The sequence below is a fragment of the Scleropages formosus genome, chromosome 1, assembly GCF_900964775.1.
Source record: "Scleropages formosus chromosome 1, fSclFor1.1, whole genome shotgun sequence".
Classification (NCBI taxonomy): domain Eukaryota; kingdom Metazoa; phylum Chordata; class Actinopteri; order Osteoglossiformes; family Osteoglossidae; genus Scleropages; species Scleropages formosus.
In genome coordinates this window covers 37,348,563-37,371,826 of record NC_041806.1, presented here as the reverse complement: position 1 = coordinate 37,371,826, position 23,264 = coordinate 37,348,563, and the positions used below count along the sequence as shown (strand labels likewise).

Sequence of the window (23,264 nt, the reverse complement as noted above, 5' to 3'; positions counted from 1 at the left end):
GACTTCTCAAACATGTGGTCATGAGCTCCTACACAGAGTTATATACTATGATTTCCTCACAGAAATTACCAGTTATTGAATTAAGTGGAGAAATAAACGAGACAATGTGTATGTAGTCGGTCGGCATGGTTGACAATCTCAGATCTGCGTGGTATGACTTCAGGGTCAAGGTCCCTTTTTGCAAAAAAAAAAAAAAAAAAAAAACATTTGACAAATGAATAAAGACTTCAGAATATCTAAAAATTAGGTAACAAATTACTCTTCTGTAAAGGTTTACTCACTGGCTGCTAACTCATTACACCAAAGTTCTGTCAGAAGTTCGGACTAAACACGGCCTTAATGTCGGTAAAAGTAGCGCAGACAAGAAATGGATGAGGTAAAAACTTAATGGAGATGCCTGTGGCTGTGTGCAACTATTGCTTGCTCGTTTTAACCGTAAAGAGTCTTCAGTTAATCATGGCGCCCACAAAGTTTAAAGCTGAAACGTGTCCTCAGACATAACTAATATATTCAGAACGTTCTTGACGTAAAATACAGCGATAGCAGCTGGATAGTTTCCATAATATCTGTGTGTGCTGCGTCAACTGAATTCGTACTAGTGGTGGCTGCCTGCTGAAAACATGTCAGCGCGCATTAATCCGTCCGTGTGTCGCGAGCAGTGCGGTGCCGAAAGAAGCCCGCTCCTAGAGTCCTTCCAACTGTCAAGAAAGAAGAGCCGCGCTCGAGCGTCTCTTGCTCCGGACAGAGTCTCGAGCGCCCAACGCCGAGCGCTCGCTCTCGCCGGAAAAGCAGGCAGCCGCGACAGAACGACACCGTAATACCCCTACGTACGTGCCGCTCACGTCTGCAGCTGATGCACCGCCAGAAAATAAGCACGACCCGAACACTCTCTCAAAGTTTGCGACCATTACAGTAGGCTGAGCGAGCGGCGCCTAACCAGCCGGCTTCTTTAAAATGTCAGTCACAAGCAGCAAGCAAGCGCGTAATGGCAGACGAGCGACCGCGGCTGCGTGCGTCTGAACGCTGTCCGAAAACACGCAAGGCCTCGCGCGGCGCGCGCGCGCACTGTGCGCTGGCGGGTCACGAACCCGTAAACACCTCGTAGGCTCGCGCTAGTAGCGGAGAGCGCCGAGCCGCTCGGCCGTTGACAACACGAGCCGAAGCAAAACAAAACGGCGAAGAACGCCGCCGCGTTACCGTTCTGGCAGCTTCTGCCCACGTCCTGCCCTTCTTCCTCTTCTGTCTCTCCCTCATGTCTGCGGTGCGGGCGGAGCGGCTGGCCCGTACGGCGCTCGTGCTGCCGTTGGTGGAAACGTTGGTGTAGTTACAGTGGGAGAGCTCCTGCCGCCGCTGCCATGTTGGGTTTTTACTGTAAGGAGGTCATGTGACAGGAGGGGGATACGTCATATTACTGTACGGATGACAGCTGCGCTGGGGAGCCCGCGCAGCCCGCGCGCCCCCATTTTTCGAGTGAGTTTGTTTGCGGCGCATTTGCAGGGAACGTGCTGCCACGCCTTGGCTGCGAACTGTACCGCATTTCCGCCCACGCAACGCGTGCGGGGAAGATAACAGAAGGCCCACGTGTCTGCTCGAGCTCAGCGGCGCCACGCCGAAACGACGTGTCATTTCCTTCTGCGTTTTTAGCGAACGTGACTTATTATGGAGGCATTTTTCTGAGGAGTGGTCAGTGTCTAGTTGCTGTGCAAAGAGGTGCGTCTGATGATCTCTGGAGCGAAACAGCGCACTGAAAATAATAAACTGGCCACACTTTTTATACATGATCATGATGATGTGGATTGTGGTTAATTAACGTTTGTTTGTTTGAATGTGATTGCGACACATTTGATTTGTAGTGATTCATAGCCAGAATAAAAATGTATTGTGGTTTAAGAGTAAACGGCAATATACTGCACGTAGTTTGTTTCGACGTTACTTTATGGGTATTACTGATATGCAAATGTATTATTTCTTTTAGGTATGTTGAGATACAGTCTTGTTTGCAGTTTAACACTGTGTCTGATTCTTTTCAGTTTGGACCTGTATGTAATCTCAAACATGTTTACATTTACATTCACATTTATTTACTTAGCAGACACTTTCCAAAGCAACTTCCAATGAACTCTATGTAGTGTTATCAGCCCACACACCTATTCACCGCAGTGACTTACACTGCTAGATACACTACTTACAAGGGGTCACTCATCCATACGTCAGTGGAACACACAAACTCTTGTGTCAGTCACACAATATGGGTGAACATGAACAGCAAGTCTTTGGACTGTGGGAGGAAACCAGAGCACCCGGAGGAAACCCACGCAGACACGGGGAGAACATGCAAAGTCCACACGTTGCCTAAATATGTTTCCGCTGTGCTCAAATCACAACTTTGCACTAAAGAAAACATGACAACCAAAGGTGAATCGAATTCCACTTATAATCACCTTATTTGCTTTATATTAATTTTCACTTTTTTAAGATGCTGCCAATTTAGGTTTTTTTCTCCAGATTTTACATTAGTATAAATTTAATTGCACCTTGAAGACTCATAAGGGATAGTTAAGTCTGAATTTATGTTAACACATGGTAGATGCTGTGCAGACAAGTATTGAAGGAAAAAGTGGAATGTTATACAATGTTCATCCTCCAGGTGGCCGTATTGGCCCTAAGACTGATGATCAACATTTAAATAACTTCACACAGATTCCTGTTCATTTTTTGTATTTGTACATATCTTAAAAGCTGTATATTAAAATGTACGTGATCCTGTCCTGTGAACAGGTGGCACATGTTTGCTCCTGCCAGGACAAGGTGGTGCACAGACTCCTAACTCCTTCTACTCTGTACTGGAGTTGGACCTGTAGGTAATCTCAAACATGTTGCCTAAATATATATAAATATATCTTAGGACAGAACAGATTCGCTAAACACTGGAAATAGTTAAACCTCCAAGTGCTTTCTACTGTGAAGATGACAGAGGTTAAATGTAGTGCTGTACGTGTTTTTTTGTGTTGATATGGGGAATAAAACTGGACACGATTCAGCTGATACACATCTGTGAAAAGGAACTGGCTTTGGTGATCATTCCTTGTATATCTGTGTACATTAAATCAATCAATCACATGACACTTTTCAGCATATATTTATTATTTTTTTATTATTTTTTTTTCTTCTTTAGTGCTTACTGTTGCTCATTTCCCTCATCAGTATACAGAGAAGCAGAATCCATAGCATAAAATGGTGGGAGAAGAAGGAAATAAATAAATAAATACATATGCAAAATGAAAGAAAAAAGGAGAGAACAGGCCACCTCACAAAAAAGGCATTCTCATCCCAAACACATCACCATGGTAACAGGAAAAGCCATTTGGTCCTTTTCCCTCTCCCAAGTTCTCCTTCAGTTCTTTTTTTTTTTTCCTGTGGATTCCAGTGTTATTCACTGCTCATTTTGAATCAATAGTGCGGAGTGCATAAAAAAGCATACCAAAAAGACCAAAATGTAAGACTACCCACAGAAATATGAAAATCCTAGTATTTTACAAAAAAAAGAACATTTTATTGAAATTCAGTATTTACAAGGCATTGTGTACATTTTGCTTGCAAGACAGTTCGAATGCTAATTATTCTGTGGGTAGAAGAATCAGTTCTGTCCTCTGACTACATGTATACAACATATATGCAACTTTAACACTGGACCAATAATAATGATTTGCCCAGACAACAGTTCTGTTACGAGAACAAGTAGAGGGTGCAAGCACCCTTGAAGGCTTCCAGATGAGTTAAGATGCAGTTACACATAGGCAGGGCTTATGAAGTTACAGTATGTACAGGGTACCAGTCTGTCATCAGTGAGGTCGCATGTCTTGCGATCGTTCAAAAATGTCACAGAAGTATGCCTGAAGATGGCACGGAGGTTTTTTGTATCTGCAACGTACACAGCAAGGCAGCCAAACTGTCTACAATGATATCTCCTCATACCAATATGATTACTAACTTGCATATAATCCATTCACGATTTATAAGGAAAGGTGTTTCATCAAAGCAAAAGAATGTGACACTTTAACCCCTGTAAAATACACTTCAGGGGAACTACAGGTTTATGATGAAAGGCTTTTTATACCGAATGATAAAATGGATTTGTTTTATCAGCCTTGAACCTCCAATGAGAGTATACAGTGTTAATGAAATGGCTGGTGTGCATACAGCCATCCAATACCTTTCCAAGACACACAGCGAGTTTCAGTGGTTTGGCCACACAGACACACGTTGTCTGAAAGGGCTTGTCCCAAGCGAGGTCACGGCAAACCGGAGCCTAGCCTGGCAGCACAGGGCACGAGGCTGGAGGGGGAGGGGACACACCCAGGACAGGACACCAGTCCATTGCAGGGTACCCCAAGCGGGACTTGAACCCCAGACCCACCGGAGAGCAGGACCTGGCCAAACCCACTGGACCACTGCAAACCCCCATGCCCTACAGACAAAGCAGGTGAAATAACAGAATGACGAAACCAGCTTTAGTCACCGGCGAGTGGCTTGGACGCCAAAACTACAAAACGAAGAAAAGAAGCTAAGCAAAAACTGGTGTACCACATACAATGTACAGGGAATTTGAAGTTTAGTTCAGTAAAAAGGGAATTCTGACATAGTTTTTGGCACAATGAGGTATCTCTCAATCCACTAAAAATTTTGCATTTCAACTTCAACAAATTATTTTTCGTTGTCATTATTCATTTATGCAAATTCCTGCAACTTCACAATAAATTTGTGTCTACTTCAGCTTTTTAAATGACAGAAAAACACTAATAGCATTTGGAGACCACTTCAAAGACATCTCATCATTACTTTTATAGGAACCCCTTGGTTAAGGACAGAGAGCGTCTCATCTCAAATAGCCCTGCTATATTGGTACTCATGAAATCAGAAGACCGACCGACCGGAAAAACAACGATTACGATGCTTCTCCTCCATATTCCACCATGGAAATAGTGTGGAAACCCATGCTCAGTATCCTGAACATGGTGAACTCTTGGAAAATACTCATACATAGTGATGTCACTGCAAACCTATAGTAGTGCAGATGGAATCTGGCATTTGATCTTGTTATGGAACAATAGGTACTTTTCATGTTCCAGTATAGAACTCCCAGCCTTTTGGGACAACGTCAATTACAGCACTATTACCGTTGCTTTACTTCCAGTAAGTCTGCACATACACCACCCAAAATTCAAAAGGTAAAGAGCAATGTGAAGGTCATACTAATACATTTATTGACGTGTTTTTTTTAGTAAATAAAGATAGTATGTTGTGGTACCTCTAACGTTTGTATGATGAGAAATGCTGCTTTTACTCCTCAGTACTTACACTCCATGGTAACCTTTGCTCCCTGCTTTTACCTGCAATGATAAAGCCCCAAAATGTAACTCTAAAAGGAACAAAACGTTATGGTGTACAACACCATGTGGACTTTACCACAACATCCTGTGAGCCAACGGTTGACTCGTTGAAAAGGAATGAACCAGGTCGAGATCAAGACGCAAGTGTCCAATATTTTTATTCCCCTCTCTGCCCAGCAAGGGCCTTTATGACATGAAGCTGCATGTGCTCCCAACATTTAATAATTTATACAGAATTGCTCTGCCTGATTCTTTTCTCATTGTCCCTCTTAACCTGTCCTTTATTAATTAGTGTAATCCTAACCTCAACTCTTCAGTCTGCAAGCGGGTCATATGTCCAAAGGTCCGGGTATGTTCCCCTTTCCAGTGGAGACAGGTTTCATTTCACTCAAGCACCATGCCTAATAAGTCACACTCACAGGAAGTAAGCAATCATCTTGTTAAAGAGAACAGTCCCACAGAGTCTTGCTCAAAACACCATTGCATTCAGAATATCTTTTACAGCACTATTACACCCTCCAAAATGTCACAGACAACATCTAACCTCATTTTTCAGACACAACCTTTTAACTTCACTGGAATATTTTTGGTGTGATGGGGGCAGCTGAACAACCCGTCATTCATTCATGCTATAAAAAAACAATAATGCATCTTCTCTTTAAGAATAGTCTTTCAGCAGGCCATTTGCTTAATTGACCTACAGACTTCAAGAATGACACATAACATGGATATTGAAAAATCAGGGAAGAAACTCACAAAATACTATTTACATTAGCCAGCAATTACTTCATTGTCTTCATTATTCCCATTGGAGCCTGATTAAAGTTGGAAATTATAAATGCTCATTTCTCTATATGCCACTACATTTTCACAGTATAAAAGGAAAGAACTGCTGTGGTGGGATTTGACGGGGCAGAATGTCAGCCTCGCTGAAGCAACGACTTCTTACTATAGTGTATGCAGGGCACAGATAAAGGTTAGTTACATAAGTAACACATGTCCAAACGTAAAGCACCAAGAAAAGCATATACAGCATAATTATACCTCAAATATAAGTGCTTAGACAGTGCTGCTAGATGTAATATTCCATTGCACATTTGATGACTGACATCCAGATGACATCCAGTGCCACTAATAGATTCAACTGCCATGTGTTTTTTTTTTTATATCAGTTATGTTGAATTTTATAATGTGAAGTCTCCTGTTAACTAAGAGTCTTGAAAATGTCTTGATGATGATGGCATAGTAATTTTACACTGTAGACTGGCTCTTCTGAGATGAAATATCTTTTCCGTCAACGAGTGCAAATAGGAAGCAGGCAATTTTAAATACAAAACCGACAGTTTCTTGGACATACAGTATATTAGTATATATATATTGCATTTTTTGTAATGGCGTGGATTGCACCAGGATTGTTGAATTTGGTAACTAAAACAGGAAGAGGGGTCAGTAAAGATCAGTGTGAAAGGGCTAACTTTAAAGGGAAAGGAGAGGAATGTCTGGGATCAATCTCTCAATGATTACACTCCTCTAAAATAACAAGGAATGTGAATGCAACTCTTTCCCATGCCCCATGCAGCTTAGTTCTCCACTGGAGGGCAATGGCAAAATGGCTTTTCAGAAACGAGAAAACTGGGAAAGTCAAGCTCTTTTCTCCTGTATTTTCACTGTGCAGCCTTGTGTTCGTTTTAATGTGGCTTTTTACAAAGAATATCTTTTTACCCTTCTCATAGGATAAATGGACTCCATATGGATTGCCATATATCAGGTTTAATACAAATGTTAGAATAATTCAAGCTCTAAAATGTTTAAGTCAAAAGCTGTTACATAAAATATACATTTTAAGACCCTTTACACTATCCTACTTTTAATTAGTAAGACGAGAAACCTACGATGAAGTGGGAAATGTACTTTGTGAATTTGGTAACGTGTGGCAGTAAACTTGGCTGAAGTGGCTCTTCAAGTCATCCCAGGTTCATGGTGCTTTTCCACAGAGATCAGAAGTTTAAGCATCTAGAGAAACAAGCATAGGGGCTTCATCGGGTCCTTTGCTGAAGCCTCGTACTTTCATCTGCAGATATGAGATTCAAGACGCCCCCGAGACCCTCTTGATGCACTGCAGAGTGTAGAAGGGCCATGGAGACTGGGGAGGGGCAGGGTACTGCAAGCCAAAGGACACCGCGAGGGTCAGGATTGCTCTGTTCTTAAACATCCAGGCAGGAAAACATGCGAGTCAAACGAGTACCTATTCCTGTGTTAGAAGGCTTCGAAGACCGGCTCAGGTGAAAATAAAACAGGCAGACAGGACAGCATCTTGGAGAGACAGTTCTTCTGTTGCGCAATACATCAAATGCGGGAAGGCTTGAGGCTGCTGACGTACAAACAAATGAAAATCAAATATTCGGAATGAAGATCCCGGCGGTCCGGGGACGGGCCCCCGACTATTGGTTAGCAGGTTTGTGCTGCTCCAGGGGGCTCCTTTCCTCTTCAGGGGTGGGGCGCGCTGGCGGCCGCCCCCTGCTCGTGAGGGGGGCACAGGGGCCTTGAAGCGAGCGAGCAGGTGGAAGGAGAGGACGAGATGACACGTGGAGCTTGACACCTACAGAGAGCACAAGGGAGCGCACGTCTAACCAATGCTTTCCGAAGAATGTGTAAAAACTGCGGGGGGCATGGCAAACGGATAAAACAAACAACATTGTTTTCACAACGTGGTACCTCACAATTTACACCGAGGACACAGATGGAAGACTTTCCTGTCACATCTTTCTTTGCACAGATAGTATCATTTATTCTGTTTCAAGGGGTTGTTAACGTTATTTCAACAAATATAGATGTTGAAATACACATAAAAACACTAAACACTAAAAAAAATTACGTTTACCAAAATTTGCACCACAAAAAGGAATAATATTGTTGACATTCTACCAGAATATGTAAATTGCGTTGAGAGAGAAGGTGGTTCATTTACTAAACCGTAGCAGTGTACGGTCTCGGTGATACTGCAATTATTCCCGCAGGCAAAAACAGAGCAATAATTCTTGACTCTGAAAGGTTAGAGTCATTGCATTGCACTGAACAGGTTCCACATGAATCCCTGCTCCTTGAACATGGTATTTACTCTAAATTGCTTTGGGAAAAATCAGCCAGGTATATAACTAGGTAAATCACAGAAAGTAGGCAAAAGCATCAGCAAAATGAATATTTATATTGCATTTATTCATTTAGCTGACACTTTTCTCCAAAACAACTTACAATGTTAAGACATCTACATTTATCATCTGATTTATACAGTGGTTAGAGGTACTGCATTTGAACCCAAAGATCGCAGGTTCGATTTCCACCTCTGGCTGTAGCACCCTTGAGCAAGGTTCTTGCCCTAAATTATTTCAGTAAAAATTACCCAGCTGTATAAATGGGTAAATAATTGTAAACCGCTTTAGAGAAAAACATCAGCTAAATGTAGGTGGGTTTTTTTTTTTTTATTGAAACAATTTCTACGAAGTACCTTACTCAAGGGTACTACAGGTGGGAGGTAGGATTTGAACCTGCAACCTTTGGATCAAAATGGAGCAACTCTAACCACTATGCAACCAACTATGCTACCAGCTGCCCATGATATATTTAGTATCTATAGAAATATTTCCCCTAGTTAAAAAAATATATATCCTGTTAGGTTGCTAACATAGAAAACCATAATTTTACAAAGCACACAAACAACTAATAAGCTCTCAGAGTTCTTTTAGCTATGTTTAACTTAAATCACATGGTTTGAAGCTAACTAAGCCAACAGTTAACACCAATTTTTAAGGCTGGTCATTCCAAAACCACTGGCAGTAATCAAACTGTTGGTAGTAGTGTAGCAGGCCTTCTATTTGAGAGACATGCAGAAAAATAACTATGTAATTTTCCTCTTGGAGAGCTCATCCCTGAACCTTGAACCCCAACCACTCACCAAGATCTGGACTTTCTGACCCGTGCAGTGGCAGCCATCTCCCTATAAGTGGCATTGTCCAGCAGAAGGCTCCTATTGAGCTGCAGGGCCAAGTCCTGCTCAGAATGTGCCTTAGGAAAGTCCAGGTGGAACATGGTGGGTGGGCTCTTGTCCAGTTCCAGCAGCATGATGTTCTCAGCCTATGAGAAACCGGTAGAGAAATGGGATTAAGCGCAAGGGTCCACTCACTTCTGGGCTGGTTGGACCATAGAAGAGAGCAGCACTGAGGATATCTTGGAGGGGTTTAAGAACACAAAGTGAGAAGGCCTGATTCTTGGGGTATTCATTAAGTGGAGGGTCATGGATTAAAGTCTACCAAAGCTGGGGTCTGCCTGCTTATCAAAAATACCCCCTTGCATCTGTGTGAGCTTCAAGGGAGCAAACGGAATGGCCAAGGAACCCATGTGTATGACAGATTAATTCCAAACTGTTATGTCAGGATCTGTTCCAGCAGCTGACTATGCTTTCAGGCTGCACCCCTCCAGCTGTCATTAGAAATACCAGTAATATAAGACTAACCTCAGAACCAAGGCTAAGACGATGGTGTGGGGAAAGCTTGTCACACTGAACTATAAAGAGAAACTAAACAATCTCATGTTCTTTGGTCAGTTTGCATCCACACCATAGGTCAGCTGTTCATAATCCACTCATTCACTCTCACTCACTGTTATCAACGGCTTTTCCAAGGCAGAGTCACAGTGGTCTGGAGCCTATCCTAGAAGCACATGGCACTAGGCTGCTCAGTGTACACCTGGGATGGGACATCAGTCCATTACAGTGCTCATAATCTCCTCACAGATACCACTTTATAGCATTCTCAGTGCTTGTTTTGTAGACAAAAATATGCCGGTATGCATATCAATTCAAAACAAAGCTACAATTAATTTTTAACTTTTTACGACATGTCGTTACACCGTGCCAGCACATACAGCCTTAAGCAAAACTTATTTCTTTTCCTTCTCCTTCTCTGCCACTTCCTCTGTGCTCCTTTCAAAGTGTCTTGTTCAACTGATATTAAGTTAAACATTCATCTGTACATTCTCTATATCTGCAATTTATCTGGCACAGCATTTCATGGGCTGCAGTGGGTTTTGACGCTCACTAAATCATTTACAAAGTAGAGATTATACATATGTGATTTCACTCAATTACTGCTTTATAATAAGCTAATACCATTTATTCTAGACCAGTGGTATTCAACTCCAGGGCCAATGGTCCAGAGTGAATAAATGATTTCTAAACCAAGTGTATTAAAATATTAATATATTCTTTCTGGTATAGTTTCACAGCTGTCTCTAATGTTCAGCATGGTTTAACCTAACAGAGTTATCAAACTTTCGAATTCTGTTTAACATGATATGAAGTATGTGATGCATTCAATCAAAATTCTAGTCAAAGGTGAGTAATTAAGAACATACACACAGGAAGGAACTAAAAAACCTTGAGCAGGAGTCCTTTCTTTACCTACCCGATACCTCGATGGTGCTCCCATGGCTATGGCATTCCGGGCAAACTGGCTGATAGGTCTCTTGTACCCCACTGCAGAGGCAGGCCTTCGCTTCATCTGCACAAATTTACTGCAAAGACAGGGGAACAAGGGTGCTTAACTGACATGTATATCTTTTTATATTTAATGAGCATCATATAGTGTAGCAGTTAACAAAATGGACCTTTAACTTGCAGGTTGTCGGTTCTACCGTCCTACCCTTAGGCAAAATACTTATGGTGAACTCTCACACACACACACACACACACACACACACACACACACACACACACACACACACACACACATTGACTGAAACGGCTCATCTCAAGTGGGGTCACAGTGAGCCGGAGCCTAACCTGGCAACACATGGCATAAGGCTGGAGGGGGAGGGAACACACCCAGGATGGGATGCCAGTCTGTCACAAGGTACCCCAGGCGGGTCTCGAACCCCAGACCCACCAGAGAGCAGGCACACCACCGCACCCCCCCCCCGCCAATCCACGGTGAACTACTCCAGTAAAATATCCAGTTGTCTAAGTAATTACCTACTTGGTGTTTTACAGACTCTTATTCCAAATTTCAGGTTAAAAATTAGGTTGAGTATTACAAAACCTGTCACCCTACCATACAAAGTAGATAATGGCAGAAAAATGTGGCACATAAAACAATATCCATCCATTTTCAGTTACCGCTTGTCTTGAGCAGCACTCGGTGCAAGGCTGAAGGGTTACACCCTGGACAGGATGCCAGTCAAACGGTAGTCACACACACAGAGTTACTCACCAGTTCACACATTACGGTAATTTAGTGTCACCAATTCACTTGAAATGCATGTGTTTGAACTGAGGGAGGAAACCAGAGCAACCGGCAGAAACCTACGCAGGCATGGGAAGAACATGCAAACTCTCTGACTGACCGGGGATTGAACTCACGTTCTCTCGCACTACGGTCTCTCTCCATTAATTTCAAATAAGCTGTTTAAGAGTTTAATTACATTTCCCAGTGTAAACTATGCTTAATGAAAAATTAATTGCAATACATTTGCTTTCTCGCTCGCTCTTCGGTTTTTGTAGCATTTTAAACCCCAGATTATACACAGGGGGGAATACATTTCAATAAATCAGTTGTTCTTTATAATCGCAATCACAGGCCTGTGGGATATACAGCAATAACAGGCAGGTCAAAGAGGTCAGTGACTTACAACATCAATTGTAACTTGCCAATATTGGCTGCGTTTAACAGCTTTAATAAAATATGACCTTCAAAGCCTTCCAGTGATTGGGATATTGAGTTTCTTAGAGCTTAAGGGGTTAAGGTTTCACAGTTTTCATTGACCTCTGATGCTTTGTGTCCAAAAGAGTGTCGCATGCCACTGCATCCACTTCTGCACGAACCAAATGCTGCCGTCTCAAGTCCAATCTGCACATGGTAGAAACAAATCAAAGTGCGATCACGATCAGCTTGAGAGCGACTTCTGAACATCAGAGGAACAAATTGGAAAGGCGGTGTCCACATGTCACGCGACTGCCGGTGAGGGGCCTTGGGGATGTGTAATGCCAGGAATCAGGAGCCAAGTGGCATTTACCCAAGACAAAGGCCCTTTATTCCCTGAACTGCAAGTTACATCCATTCTCAGCAAAACCCCCAAATGCCTAAATATCCATAAAAGCAAACAAAAACACTAACAAAAGCGTGTTCTGTAAAAACAATTATACTGCTGCCATTTTGGCTACCCTCCTACTGTTTACTGCTAAATGAAGGCATGAAAATAACTTGTGTAATTTACCAAAATTGTGTCTTGACATGAGAATTCCAGCAAGTCAGTTTTTGTTCAGACTCTAGGTTTACACAAATTTTAGAGTTATCATGTTCAGAGAGCTCAGGCTGTGTTCACACAACAGTTTTACTGAAAGTGACATGTAGAGCAGGGACACTCCAGGAATACGCAGTAGTGTCCTTAATCATTATGCCACCTGCTGCTCAGCACTCCATAGTGTTACTGTAGTGCAGGGCTGATGAAATAAAAAATGTCAAAGCATATCAAACAAAATAGTTTGAGAAACAGAAACAGATTGCAGACGAAAGGCTGACTATGGTGACACAAAAATTAATTTAACTGTCCAGATGGGCTTCGTGACATCCCATATGTGGGCCAGGCTGGGGGCTTCTTACCAGCGGTGCCACCTCCTGCGGAGGCTCTGACCTTTACCTGGACTGAATGACACAGGCTCTCCACAGGCCCCGTGGAGCGCTACGCAGACTTTGTATTGCAACCTGGGGTGGAATTACAGCTCGCTATCATACAGCACGAGCTTACGTTTCAACACTTGGTCGAGGCAGGATTCCAAAAATAGGAGAAAATCATTTCTTCCAAAGACCCATGATAGCTACTCCTCAATTGCCTTCTTGTGCATTCATTATTGACTACACAGTTTTATATAACCACTTGGGTTTTAGATAAACAAAATGAATCTGAAACTGCTAAGAGGAAAGGTCAGTATATATGTAGCGAATCCTTATTACTTCAGTGCAGTCTTTGGCCCTTATATTTTTGCATTAAGTACAATTATATTTCAATATTTTCGAGTTGGGACAAGTGGTTTCAGCCAATGTGTGTGTGTGTGTGTGTGTGTGTGTGTGTGTGTGTGTGTGTGTGTATTTTCAAGTTCACTGCCTATCAAGAACTGTTTTCTCAATGTAACACAACCTCAACAGATACCTGGGAAAATCATCTGTTTGCTTGACTAGTTGGTGCCTTAAAATTTGTATTTTGTACTGTATGAACTTCAGTTACATAACAGGGTTTTACAGGAGAGCCCATGAAGGGGCCATTTTTAAGACTCACAGCCTTCGGGATTCAAATCTGATCCACCTAACAATGTCTCAAACCCGAAAAACTGCACCCTTATATATACTGAACATAAGCTAAACCGAGCTGTTTTTAAAATTCGGAGCAAAACTTTTGCTGCCATGAAACCAAAAACACACGAATCCCGAAAGAGGCATCTTCCATCATACCCACGATATACCTTTCCCACAGAAGAGGACTTCATCAGTTTATTGCAGAGTACTGTAGTTGCCCAAGTGCTACTCACTTCTCAGCCGGTACCAGGGGCTGGAACTTCCACTGGTCCTCCTCACTGTCGAAGAGAAGCCTGTTCATGATTTTGTTCTTCTCCTCAGGAGGGATAAAGTTCTCAATGATCAGGTACCTATAACATGTAACAAGAAAGTACAGTCAACCTGCGAATCAGTGAAAGGAAACAGAATATTTTATGGGTTGTATATTAAGGTTCAGACTACAACTCCTGAGATGAACACGTCTTGAGATGGTATTGCAACTGAGCCATCTCAGCTCACCTAAAATATGCCTTTTATACAGTGCCATTATTGGGGATTTACTGGTTTAAATATCTGTTTAGTGAGGATATATGTGCCAGTATTTACAAAGACAAGAGAGGTGATAAACTGGCGCTGATGCACTGGTGATGTTGTTTTTGGAACAGGGAGGGGTCACATGGGGTGGGGTCTCACTTGAACTTCAGCTCCCTGGTCAATTCATTCTGGGTTTGCTCCAGTTCCTGCCTGGCCCTCACGTGTTCGTCGTTGGCATCCTGGATCTCTCCCTTCACCGACTGCAGTTTCGCAAACAACTGTGCAGAGAAGACAGAGAATGGAGAGCTGCATTGTCCTGCTTGTGAAAGCACTGGCCTTGGGTGGGGAGCAAGGGGAGGGGGGCGGTGGTGGAGGGGGGCTTGCATTCTACAGGCACAGCCTGGCCTTCCAAGCAGCCGTCTCCTAGCAACAGCTCAGTAACCCATGGCAATACATCGTCACCCATGCCCAGTGTTGCCCTTCCCCACAGAGACGCAGTCTTGCCGGAACCTTGGAAACGGTCAACGCTACTGGTTAACGCACTGTTTTGCAAACTCACTTGATGTTAACACATTCACCGTGTGCCTTTAAACACTTTTTTTATATACTACCACAAGGCACACCAATTCAGTCACGCAGCCGATGCTAACCGCAAAAAATAGTTGAATGGTGAATGGTTTTTGTAACTGTCAGTTCAGGTTTTCAGCATTTTAAGTACCACAGAGCATTGAAAGAAGCCTACAGGCATTTTAATATAACACAAGCATTCATGTATGGGGCATTTCTGTACAACTTCACTATCCAAAGGGCTTTCCCTACACATGCGAACAGTTATCTAAGAAAACTAATACAAAATGGCATCTTACTGTCAATTAGTAACAGTATAAGCAGACCTAAAGGGTATTTAATTACACTTAAATCCGGTATTGCATAGTATCAGATCATTTACAATTTTTTTGCTGAATCATCACCTTGGCATTCAGGGACTGGGACTGTGGCCAATGGCAAATAGCGAAGGCCGGACTGCAGGCAATGTTAGAGGTCATATAACAAAAGGATGGTCTTGAGAAATGGGACCCTTTTTTGTAATAATGACACCTCCAATACAGAGGGATCAACACACTTGGAAATTGGGTAGAACCTGGGCAGACCAAGCAGAGGATCAAACCTCCCAGTCAATCCCTGGAGACAAGTTAAGATACACATTCGAACATGGTGTCCATCTGCACTAAACACTCTGGTGATATCCTAACTTTGAAACAGTCACAGTGTATAATCTCTTCCTCCGTCAGTTTCTTTACAGCTCAGTTGTGAATTGTGGTAAATAGGCCACACCTGCGATGCTGCAGCTTTCTCTTGGGGCTGCAATTAATCTCAGTCGTCGAAACAATGACATGTCAAAAAAAGTGTACTTTTATTATGAATTTTAAACAGAAGAAACTAACTGACTAATGGCTGAGCGACATCACAGATTGAGCAGTACAACGCTGGTCGAGAAAAACCTCAAGGCTGTGTTCAAAGTGTGAAGATAGAGGATTGAGGAGAACAGTTATTCTTTGTCAGGGTTTCACACATTAAATACACACACCCACACACACACACATTGTCTGAAACCGCTTGTCCCAAGCGGGGGTCACAGCGAGCCGGAGCCTAACCAGGCAACACAGGGCGCAAGGCTGGAGGGGGAGGGAACACACCCAGGACGGGATGCCAGTCCGTCACAAGGCACCCCAAACAGGACTGGAACCCCAGACCCGGCCAAACCCACTGCACCACCGCACCCGCTACACATTAAATACTGATCTCTAAAAAACCATTAGGAATGTTGTCGAAGCAGTCCTCTATGGAGAGGGAGACTATAAAACAGAAATACAGCCATCCAGCCATTATCAAAAACCACTTGTCTTACTGTTCCTGAGCCTGGAAGCCACAGAAGTGCAAGGTAGGGTGCACCCTGGGCAGGATGCCACTTCATCACAAGGCAGTCATGCACTCACTACACACAATGTGAGCAATTGAGAGTCACCAATTCACCTGAAACAAGGACAAACCCCCTTTAACACAAGGAAAACATGTACACTCCTTGGGACTAATGCAGATTCACACCCATGTCCAGATGCAAAGCCCAGGGAATGTGAGACACCAGCATCACGCACCATACCAAAGTGATGGCCCACAGACGTTTATCTAACCAGAAGTAGAATAGAAATGTTGGTGTTGTCATTATCGTGATTGAAATAGGAACGTCAATGAACTTCATCCAGTAACAATTTTTTCCTTAAGAAGTTTGGGTTATTCAATGCCTTCACAACAGGAACTGACCTGAAGAGGACATGATTTTATGGAAGAAATTAACTCTATTGGGAGGAGAAACTGTGTCATCTATTTTGGCCTCTGAAGCATCAGATAACTGAAGAAGTGGTACCTGTGGAACCTGAACACCAAGTGGCGATGAACTCTGCTTTGTTGCTCACCTTCTTGAACTTCTTGGTTTTGAGCTCCACCTCCTGCTGCAGGGAGGAAAAGGTCTCTCTCAGTTCCAGCGTCTCCTCATCCTGAATCAACATCTGCTGCTGCATCTCTCTCTCCCGGCGTGTCTGCAAAGAGAGCGGCAAACTGCTTTTGGACAACAAGTACGCGCTTAATTTTAGACAGAACAATCCCAGTGTGGAGCCTTACTTCAATGCACCCTCAATTTGTATGCTTTACTTAAACGCTTCTGCTTCCATGCTCAAATTCTAGTGATAAACCAGAGCAATGAGGACTGAAGTCGTAGGTACTATATGAGACTTTGTTCTTTTAAGGAAATTTATAATGAAACAAAGTAAAAGGGTTTCTGTACTTCATGACTGTGCTGCATAATTAATCCTAACAATGTCTTACGGGTACTGGAGGGATCGTTTTGCAGAATTGTACAGAGTGCTGTGAAAAAGTATTTTCTCAGTTTTTCCAGCTTTTCCACATTAAATTTGATCAGATTGTTTTGCCAGTTCATGGTGGCATGGTTGCACAGCGAGTAGCACTGCTGTCTCACAGCGCCTGGGTGGTATGAGAGTACATGGGTTCGAACCCTGCTCAGTCTGTGTGGAGTCTGGATGTTTTCCCCATGTCTGCATGTAAAGACATGCTGTCCAGGTTCACCCATAGTGTGTGAATGACAGAGAGAGAGTGTATTTCACTGATGTATGGATAAGTGACCCATTGTAAGTAGTGTATCTAGCATTGTAAGTCATCATGGTGAATAAGGTGTGTGGGCTGATAACACTACAGAGTCCATTGGAAGTTGCTTTTTGGAGAAAAGTGTCTGCTATATAAATGTAGTGGTATATGAATGATGCCTAAAAAAATGACACAGTATTGTTTTTATGTCATTTCCTTAGTGTGGTAGATAATGAAATATGTAATCAAAGATAAAATCATACATACTAATACATCACTGTATTAAGAACATCACTAGGGCTGCATTTGAATGGTCAAAAAAATCATATTTAACAGTAATTTGCTACGGGATGTTCAAATGTTGGCGAGTCACTGTGACGTAAATGTAGTGCGAGTCCTTACCAGTTACACTGTGGAATAAAAGTTTAAGCTTTAATATCTCATTTTTATGAGTCTCGGAACTGTAGTTTTATCAGTTATGTAAACCAGTTAATACATATACAGTATATATTTTTAACTAAAAAAGAATAACTTTGATGTTGGCTTCAAGAAGGAATTTCAATTTTAACTTAAAAGAAAAATACAAATAAGAAATTAAGGTTGCACTTTGAAGCCCACACACTGAATACAAAACTGTTAGTGACACTGCTTCAACAATCACACATATCAATGATATCTTCAGAAAATTTACATTCGGCTGGGTCACGGGACAATTCAAAATTTCGCTCTCAAAGGAACCTATGAATTTAAGATGAAAATACTGAGCATTAATTCTATATCACTAATCCTGATAAGATACTGAATAATAGCAAGGAAACACCCAACTAATTCTTATCCATTTATGACTATTTTCAAATCCCTTTAATTGTCTTCCATTATCTCCGTTGGGAAATGATTTAGAAAATGACAGAGGTTTTGTTTCTTCCTTTACAGTAAACGAACCATCAGCTGTATGACTCACAAGGGTGTGGGCAGATCCAAGTCACTCTAATTGCCTTCTGTTATTGAGAGATACCACTGTAAACACAGTTAACTACATGAACCGAAGGCAGCGTTCCACAACAGGGACACTAAAGGGTGCTTTAAGTCTGTCCCAAAACACCTCTTGTTTGAATCTTGAACTGAACTATTTATCAGTGACAACTCATTACCTCATATTCTAGTTCTAAGTGCAATTAAATAGAGCAAATTAAAATAGAGCCAAAGCTGTTGGAAAAAAAACAGGCTTGCATCTCTTGCATTTTTTGCCTCTTCATTGTCATGTATATGTGGTACATATGAACATCATATAATAAAATTCTTGCGTTTGTTTTTAGTACACATCCCTAGGTGCGGGAATTCAGAAGTGCAGAGGAGAAAGACTCAGCGGAACAAGACTGTATGTTCTCTTTGTTTTAAAAAAGAACTAATGAGGGGCACATGAGCACTAAGAGAAGATGGAAGGCTGTATTTTTACACATTGTGATGTATGTTGTGGTGCTCAGTGCTGGAGCACAATTCATGGTTACTGTGAGAGGTAGTTAGAAACCTGCTTTAAGCACAAGGTCCTCACCTGCTCAGCAATCTCCTGCCTCTTGAGCTCTAGCATCTTCTGCTGCTCATTCGTGTGGTCGATGATGTTCTTCCCTCCAACCAGCAGCTTGCTCTCCATGGCCTGCATAGGGTGGAAACATGGTCAAGAGTGAGCAGTTCTTGGCACCAGTGGTGGCAAATTCAGATTAGTATTTCCTTCCCTTGTTTTTCTTTATTTATACTGTGATTTTAATACATGATATTGATAGCAGATACTGAAAGTCATGTGTACTTTATTAGAGTGTGATGATTTCTTGGAGTGCTGATATTGTAGCACACAATACCAGGGGCTTGGATGGGGCAAAGAAGGACACAGAGGTAGCATTCAACATGAAGGATTTATCCAAACACCAAGAAAACAATGCTCTTGGTCCAAAGACCCCCTTTGCTCTAGGACCTGTACCTGCAACCAGCCTTCCCAGCCTGCTTAACACACCCAGGCTCTCAAAAGGGAGACCAGGTACAGTCACCCCATCACTTTCCCCATAAGTGCCCCCAGTGGTTGCACACCCACATTTCACATTATTTCCCAGAATGCAACTACTTACATTAGGAGTTTCCCTCCTAAAACGGTAATGCAGGGTCGTTACAATATTGTGCAATTGTGCTTTGAATGTATGAGTTGTGGAATTTTTGGCTGCTGGATGATGATTATGATGCATTGAAGCAATGTTATCATGACTGGTATCTGATGTTTAAACTGGTGTTTAATGTTTTTTTTGTTGAGTATTTATTGAACTTTGTTCGTCTGTTGGGGGGCGCAGTGGCCCAGCGGGCTTGGCCGGGTCCTACTCTCTGGCAGGTCTGGGGTTCGAGTCCTGCGTGGGGTGCCTTGCGACGGACTGGCATCCCATCCTGGGTGTGTCCCCTCTCCCTCCAGCCTTACGCCCTGCGTTACCGGATTAGGCTCCGGTTTGCTGTGACCCCTGTTTGGGGCAAGCAATTTCAGACAATGTGTGTGTGTTCATATGATTTTGTTTTTTGAGTTGTGTATGGGTATTGTGGTTGTTTTGTTTGCAAATTGTAAAGTCTTTCTATTTTTTAATTGGAGTTAAACATATTTAAAAAAAAAAAATTCCCTTCCAGCCAAAGGTACAGTGGAGGCCTGACGTAGACTAACATCTTTATTGTTTTCACTAATCCAGGTGAAATAGTACATTGCATTCTGCCATGTTTCTGCATCGTGGCTGATAAGTTTCCTGGAAGAGATGCTTAATGCTATTCTCGGTTACAGTATTGGAACACACTGAAACGCGCCTCTGAAAGCACCTCATCTTGACAATAGAGCAGATGCCTCAAAGAACCTTGAGTCCATGAATGTGTACTCTTCTTCCCCCGAGGGGTTTGTGCAAATTATGCAGATTGCAGAGAAACAAACATGCACTAAATATGTGTAAATCTGAAATTTCCCTAAACACGAATTTTCTTCTTTTTCGCTATTTTTGCTCTGTAAAATTTTTTGATAGTGTCAAATTATGGATTTGCGCATGGAATAAAATGTATTTTTGCATACAAAGTAGGATTTAAGGTATTTTGTAAAAAATAAACAGCTTCATACTGGGTGGATAAAACATCACAGCAAACATCAATATCAGCGCTTTAACTAATATTTCGTTGTACCCACAGTCACCCGGCTTTTGTGGTCTCTGGGGTGGCAGGCAAATCGGTTCAAACTGGTAGGAAAAGGTCGACTCTGGCCTAGGGGTTTCTGGCAGGCATCTGGGGATTTGGAGGGCAGTTGGAGTAAATGACGTAACCTGTCTTTGAATGGAATTATCCACGGGGGTTTGTCACAGTCTGGGGCTGAAGTTCACACAGGCTGGGGGGTAATGCTATTACCAGTACCAAAACTAGTTAACCCCTTCCTGTAGCTCATCCAGCCCTCACAGGAAACAGAAATGACTGCATTTAGGAAGCCCCCTCCCCATTCCCTGTTCCTTCCTCTCAGATGGAGAATGATAATGCTCTTGCTGTCTGCGTAACAACTGGAATGTATAAGCTGTGTTCCATTTTTAACTGTGTCTATATAGTACTGTATATCTAGCAGTGCATGAATACAAATGCATAGAAATTGGACACTTTCCATTGCACTTCTTTAAGTGTTTGAAATGATGCATTTCTCAGTTTGCAGACTTTCTTTTCCATAAGTACAGACAAATTCAGTAATATGAATCTGGAAACTATGATAAAAACAATTATTAAATTATAACACTGAAATTATTGTGTTAAGGCCTGAAAATGTTCAGTGCACCTGAAGTATTATCATGATAGTGTAATGGTTACAAGATAGAAAATTTAACCTAGTTTTAGATCATTGTACAAGAATAATGTAAAATTATTCTTATAGAATGATTTACCCCATACTCTGTGCAAGACCAATGATTTACAATTTCTAGTATTTTGTCTGTAAATACTTTCCCTGTACTCAAAGGCTGACAAAAGCCCCATGTTAAAAGTCACAGGAGTTCATAGCTAGAGAGACCAGAGGTGGGTTTAAATCCTGCCAGCCTTTTAGGCTCATAATTCCCCCAAAATCCTTCCTGCTTCAGATGCAAATTTTCAACTTGTTTACTTTCACAGCTGCACTTTGGAACCCTGTGTACTACATTTATAGATATAAAAAAATCAGAAAATGTGTGTGTGTGTGTGTGCAAAGGTTTTTTTTAGACTAAGCTTTGGAGATAATGCCTTCAGTCCCTGCTGACAGGTTCTGAAACAACCTTTAAATAGGATGGCAAAAACTTTGAAGCACAAGAGAGGTTAGATAATGATCATAACTCTAAAAAGCTCAAGAGCATTTGAGTAGCACAATGTGCTAGCTGTGCAATGTTTCGATTGGAGTCTGCCTTGATTTGGGCTCACAGTAACTACTGCTCCATGAGGACCACAAGGATACAGCAGTTTGATTGGCTGCTTGGGCCAGGGGGCGGGTACTTCCTAGAGCTGTAGCTCATCTCATTGGCTAATGGCACAACAGCAAAAGAAAAAAATACAGCCTCTTGAAAAAACTACCAGTCATTGAACCTTGAACTTCACCTAATTCAGCACACAGTACTCAAAGTTAAAAAGCCAATTAGTTTAAACCAATTTGAATGACACAGTTATTTTAATGTTCTCAAGATACTTTTAAAAACTGTAAATACTGCATGCTATTTGCAAGCAGCTATCCACATCTTGTACCAAGGTAAAGGAGACAATCAAAACCTATTCAATCGTGTCAAACAAAATAGGTTTTAAAATGCCAGTGAAGACTCAAGATTCTCAGTCTGGCAAACGGTAAATTAGGTGCTGTAAACAAAGACAAACTAAAGACATGAATCCACCGCGATCCTTATTACGAGTGTCTAAAATGAACAGTGGCACTTGGCCTCTGTCACTGCACAGAGAGGAGTCGGAGAACATGGAAAAATATATGAGAGGAACTGTGTGTACTTGTATTGTGTCAAGAAGAAATGGAAATTTAGGATAAAAAACATACAACTTGCTGATTTTTACTGGCACACATTTTGACTTTAATTTCTCATAAAATGTTTAGATGGTAGAGCTTCAATATTCAATACATTTTATACTTCCTTAAGATAAATAACTGAATTAGTGTATGGTCTTCCTTTCAATATTGGAATGGTTCTGTTAAATGTAAAGTTTAAAAAGTAAAATTATGTAAAATGCATAAAACAGCAAAAACGGTCCAAATAATCTCCTGCGAAAGACTAGGCCATCCCAGTATGGCTACTTATACAATATATATCCTTAGGAACACACAGCCAGTCTCACCATATTGACAACAAAGCAAATTCAAAACACTACATAAATACAGTGTTAGGCCATGTTGGTACAGTACAGGTAACAGTTAATATTATTCTGTCTTTGGGGGGGAACATTCACTTACTGTTCCTCGAAACATGTACATATGCAGTACTGTGGTACTTTCCTTTGCTTTTATCACATCATTTTCAACATGGTTTCTGTGTTTTTCCAAAGTGCCATTTAGGGCATTACTTTCCTCACTGCCAGAGACCTTTCCTTCAAACTGGCCTTATAGTGTCTTATGCGAAGTGCCCACCCTTGCCTTGGGAACATATCATTATAGCATATCATTATAGAAGGGGTGCTCAATAAGTGCTGGCAATTTGGTGTGAAGTATGTATTTATGCATCTGTTGTAATATCTGATTATGCTATGTGTCAAATGAATATCTGCATGTATCCTGTGTTCAGGGGTTCTGTGTTTAGGCAAGGCCATCATATGGAAGGCCCTGAGTACAACTAGGAGAGACATATAAGGCCTG

At 41.8% G+C, this 23,264-nt stretch overlaps 2 protein-coding genes across 3 annotated transcripts in view; both read right to left on the bottom strand.

Annotated features, from left to right (window-relative positions):
- The window catches only part of asxl2 (ASXL transcriptional regulator 2), a 61,291-nt gene extending 59,710 nt beyond the window's left edge, over positions 1–1,581 (bottom strand). For both annotated transcript variants that reach the window (XM_029251160.1, XM_029251162.1), the window contains exon 1: positions 1,198–1,581. In XM_029251160.1, the coding sequence (XP_029106993.1) occupies positions 1,198–1,254 (57 nt within the window). In that variant the 5' untranslated portion in view covers positions 1,255–1,581. The remainder of the gene's footprint in view (positions 1–1,197) is intronic.
- Positions 1,582–4,859: 3,278 nt separating this feature from the next.
- The window catches only part of kif3ca (kinesin family member 3Ca), a 34,529-nt gene continuing 16,124 nt past the window's right edge, over positions 4,860–23,264 (bottom strand). Inside the window, exons 2-8 of the mRNA XM_018743930.2 lie at positions 18,957–19,058; positions 16,720–16,842; positions 14,405–14,523; positions 13,966–14,082; positions 10,850–10,958; positions 9,343–9,521; positions 4,860–7,989 (exon numbers count right to left, since the gene is read on the bottom strand). Coding sequence (XP_018599446.2) covers positions 7,878–7,989; positions 9,343–9,521; positions 10,850–10,958; positions 13,966–14,082; positions 14,405–14,523; positions 16,720–16,842; positions 18,957–19,058 — 861 coding nt within the window. The 3' untranslated portion in view covers positions 4,860–7,877. The remainder of the gene's footprint in view (positions 7,990–9,342; positions 9,522–10,849; positions 10,959–13,965; positions 14,083–14,404; positions 14,524–16,719; positions 16,843–18,956; positions 19,059–23,264) is intronic.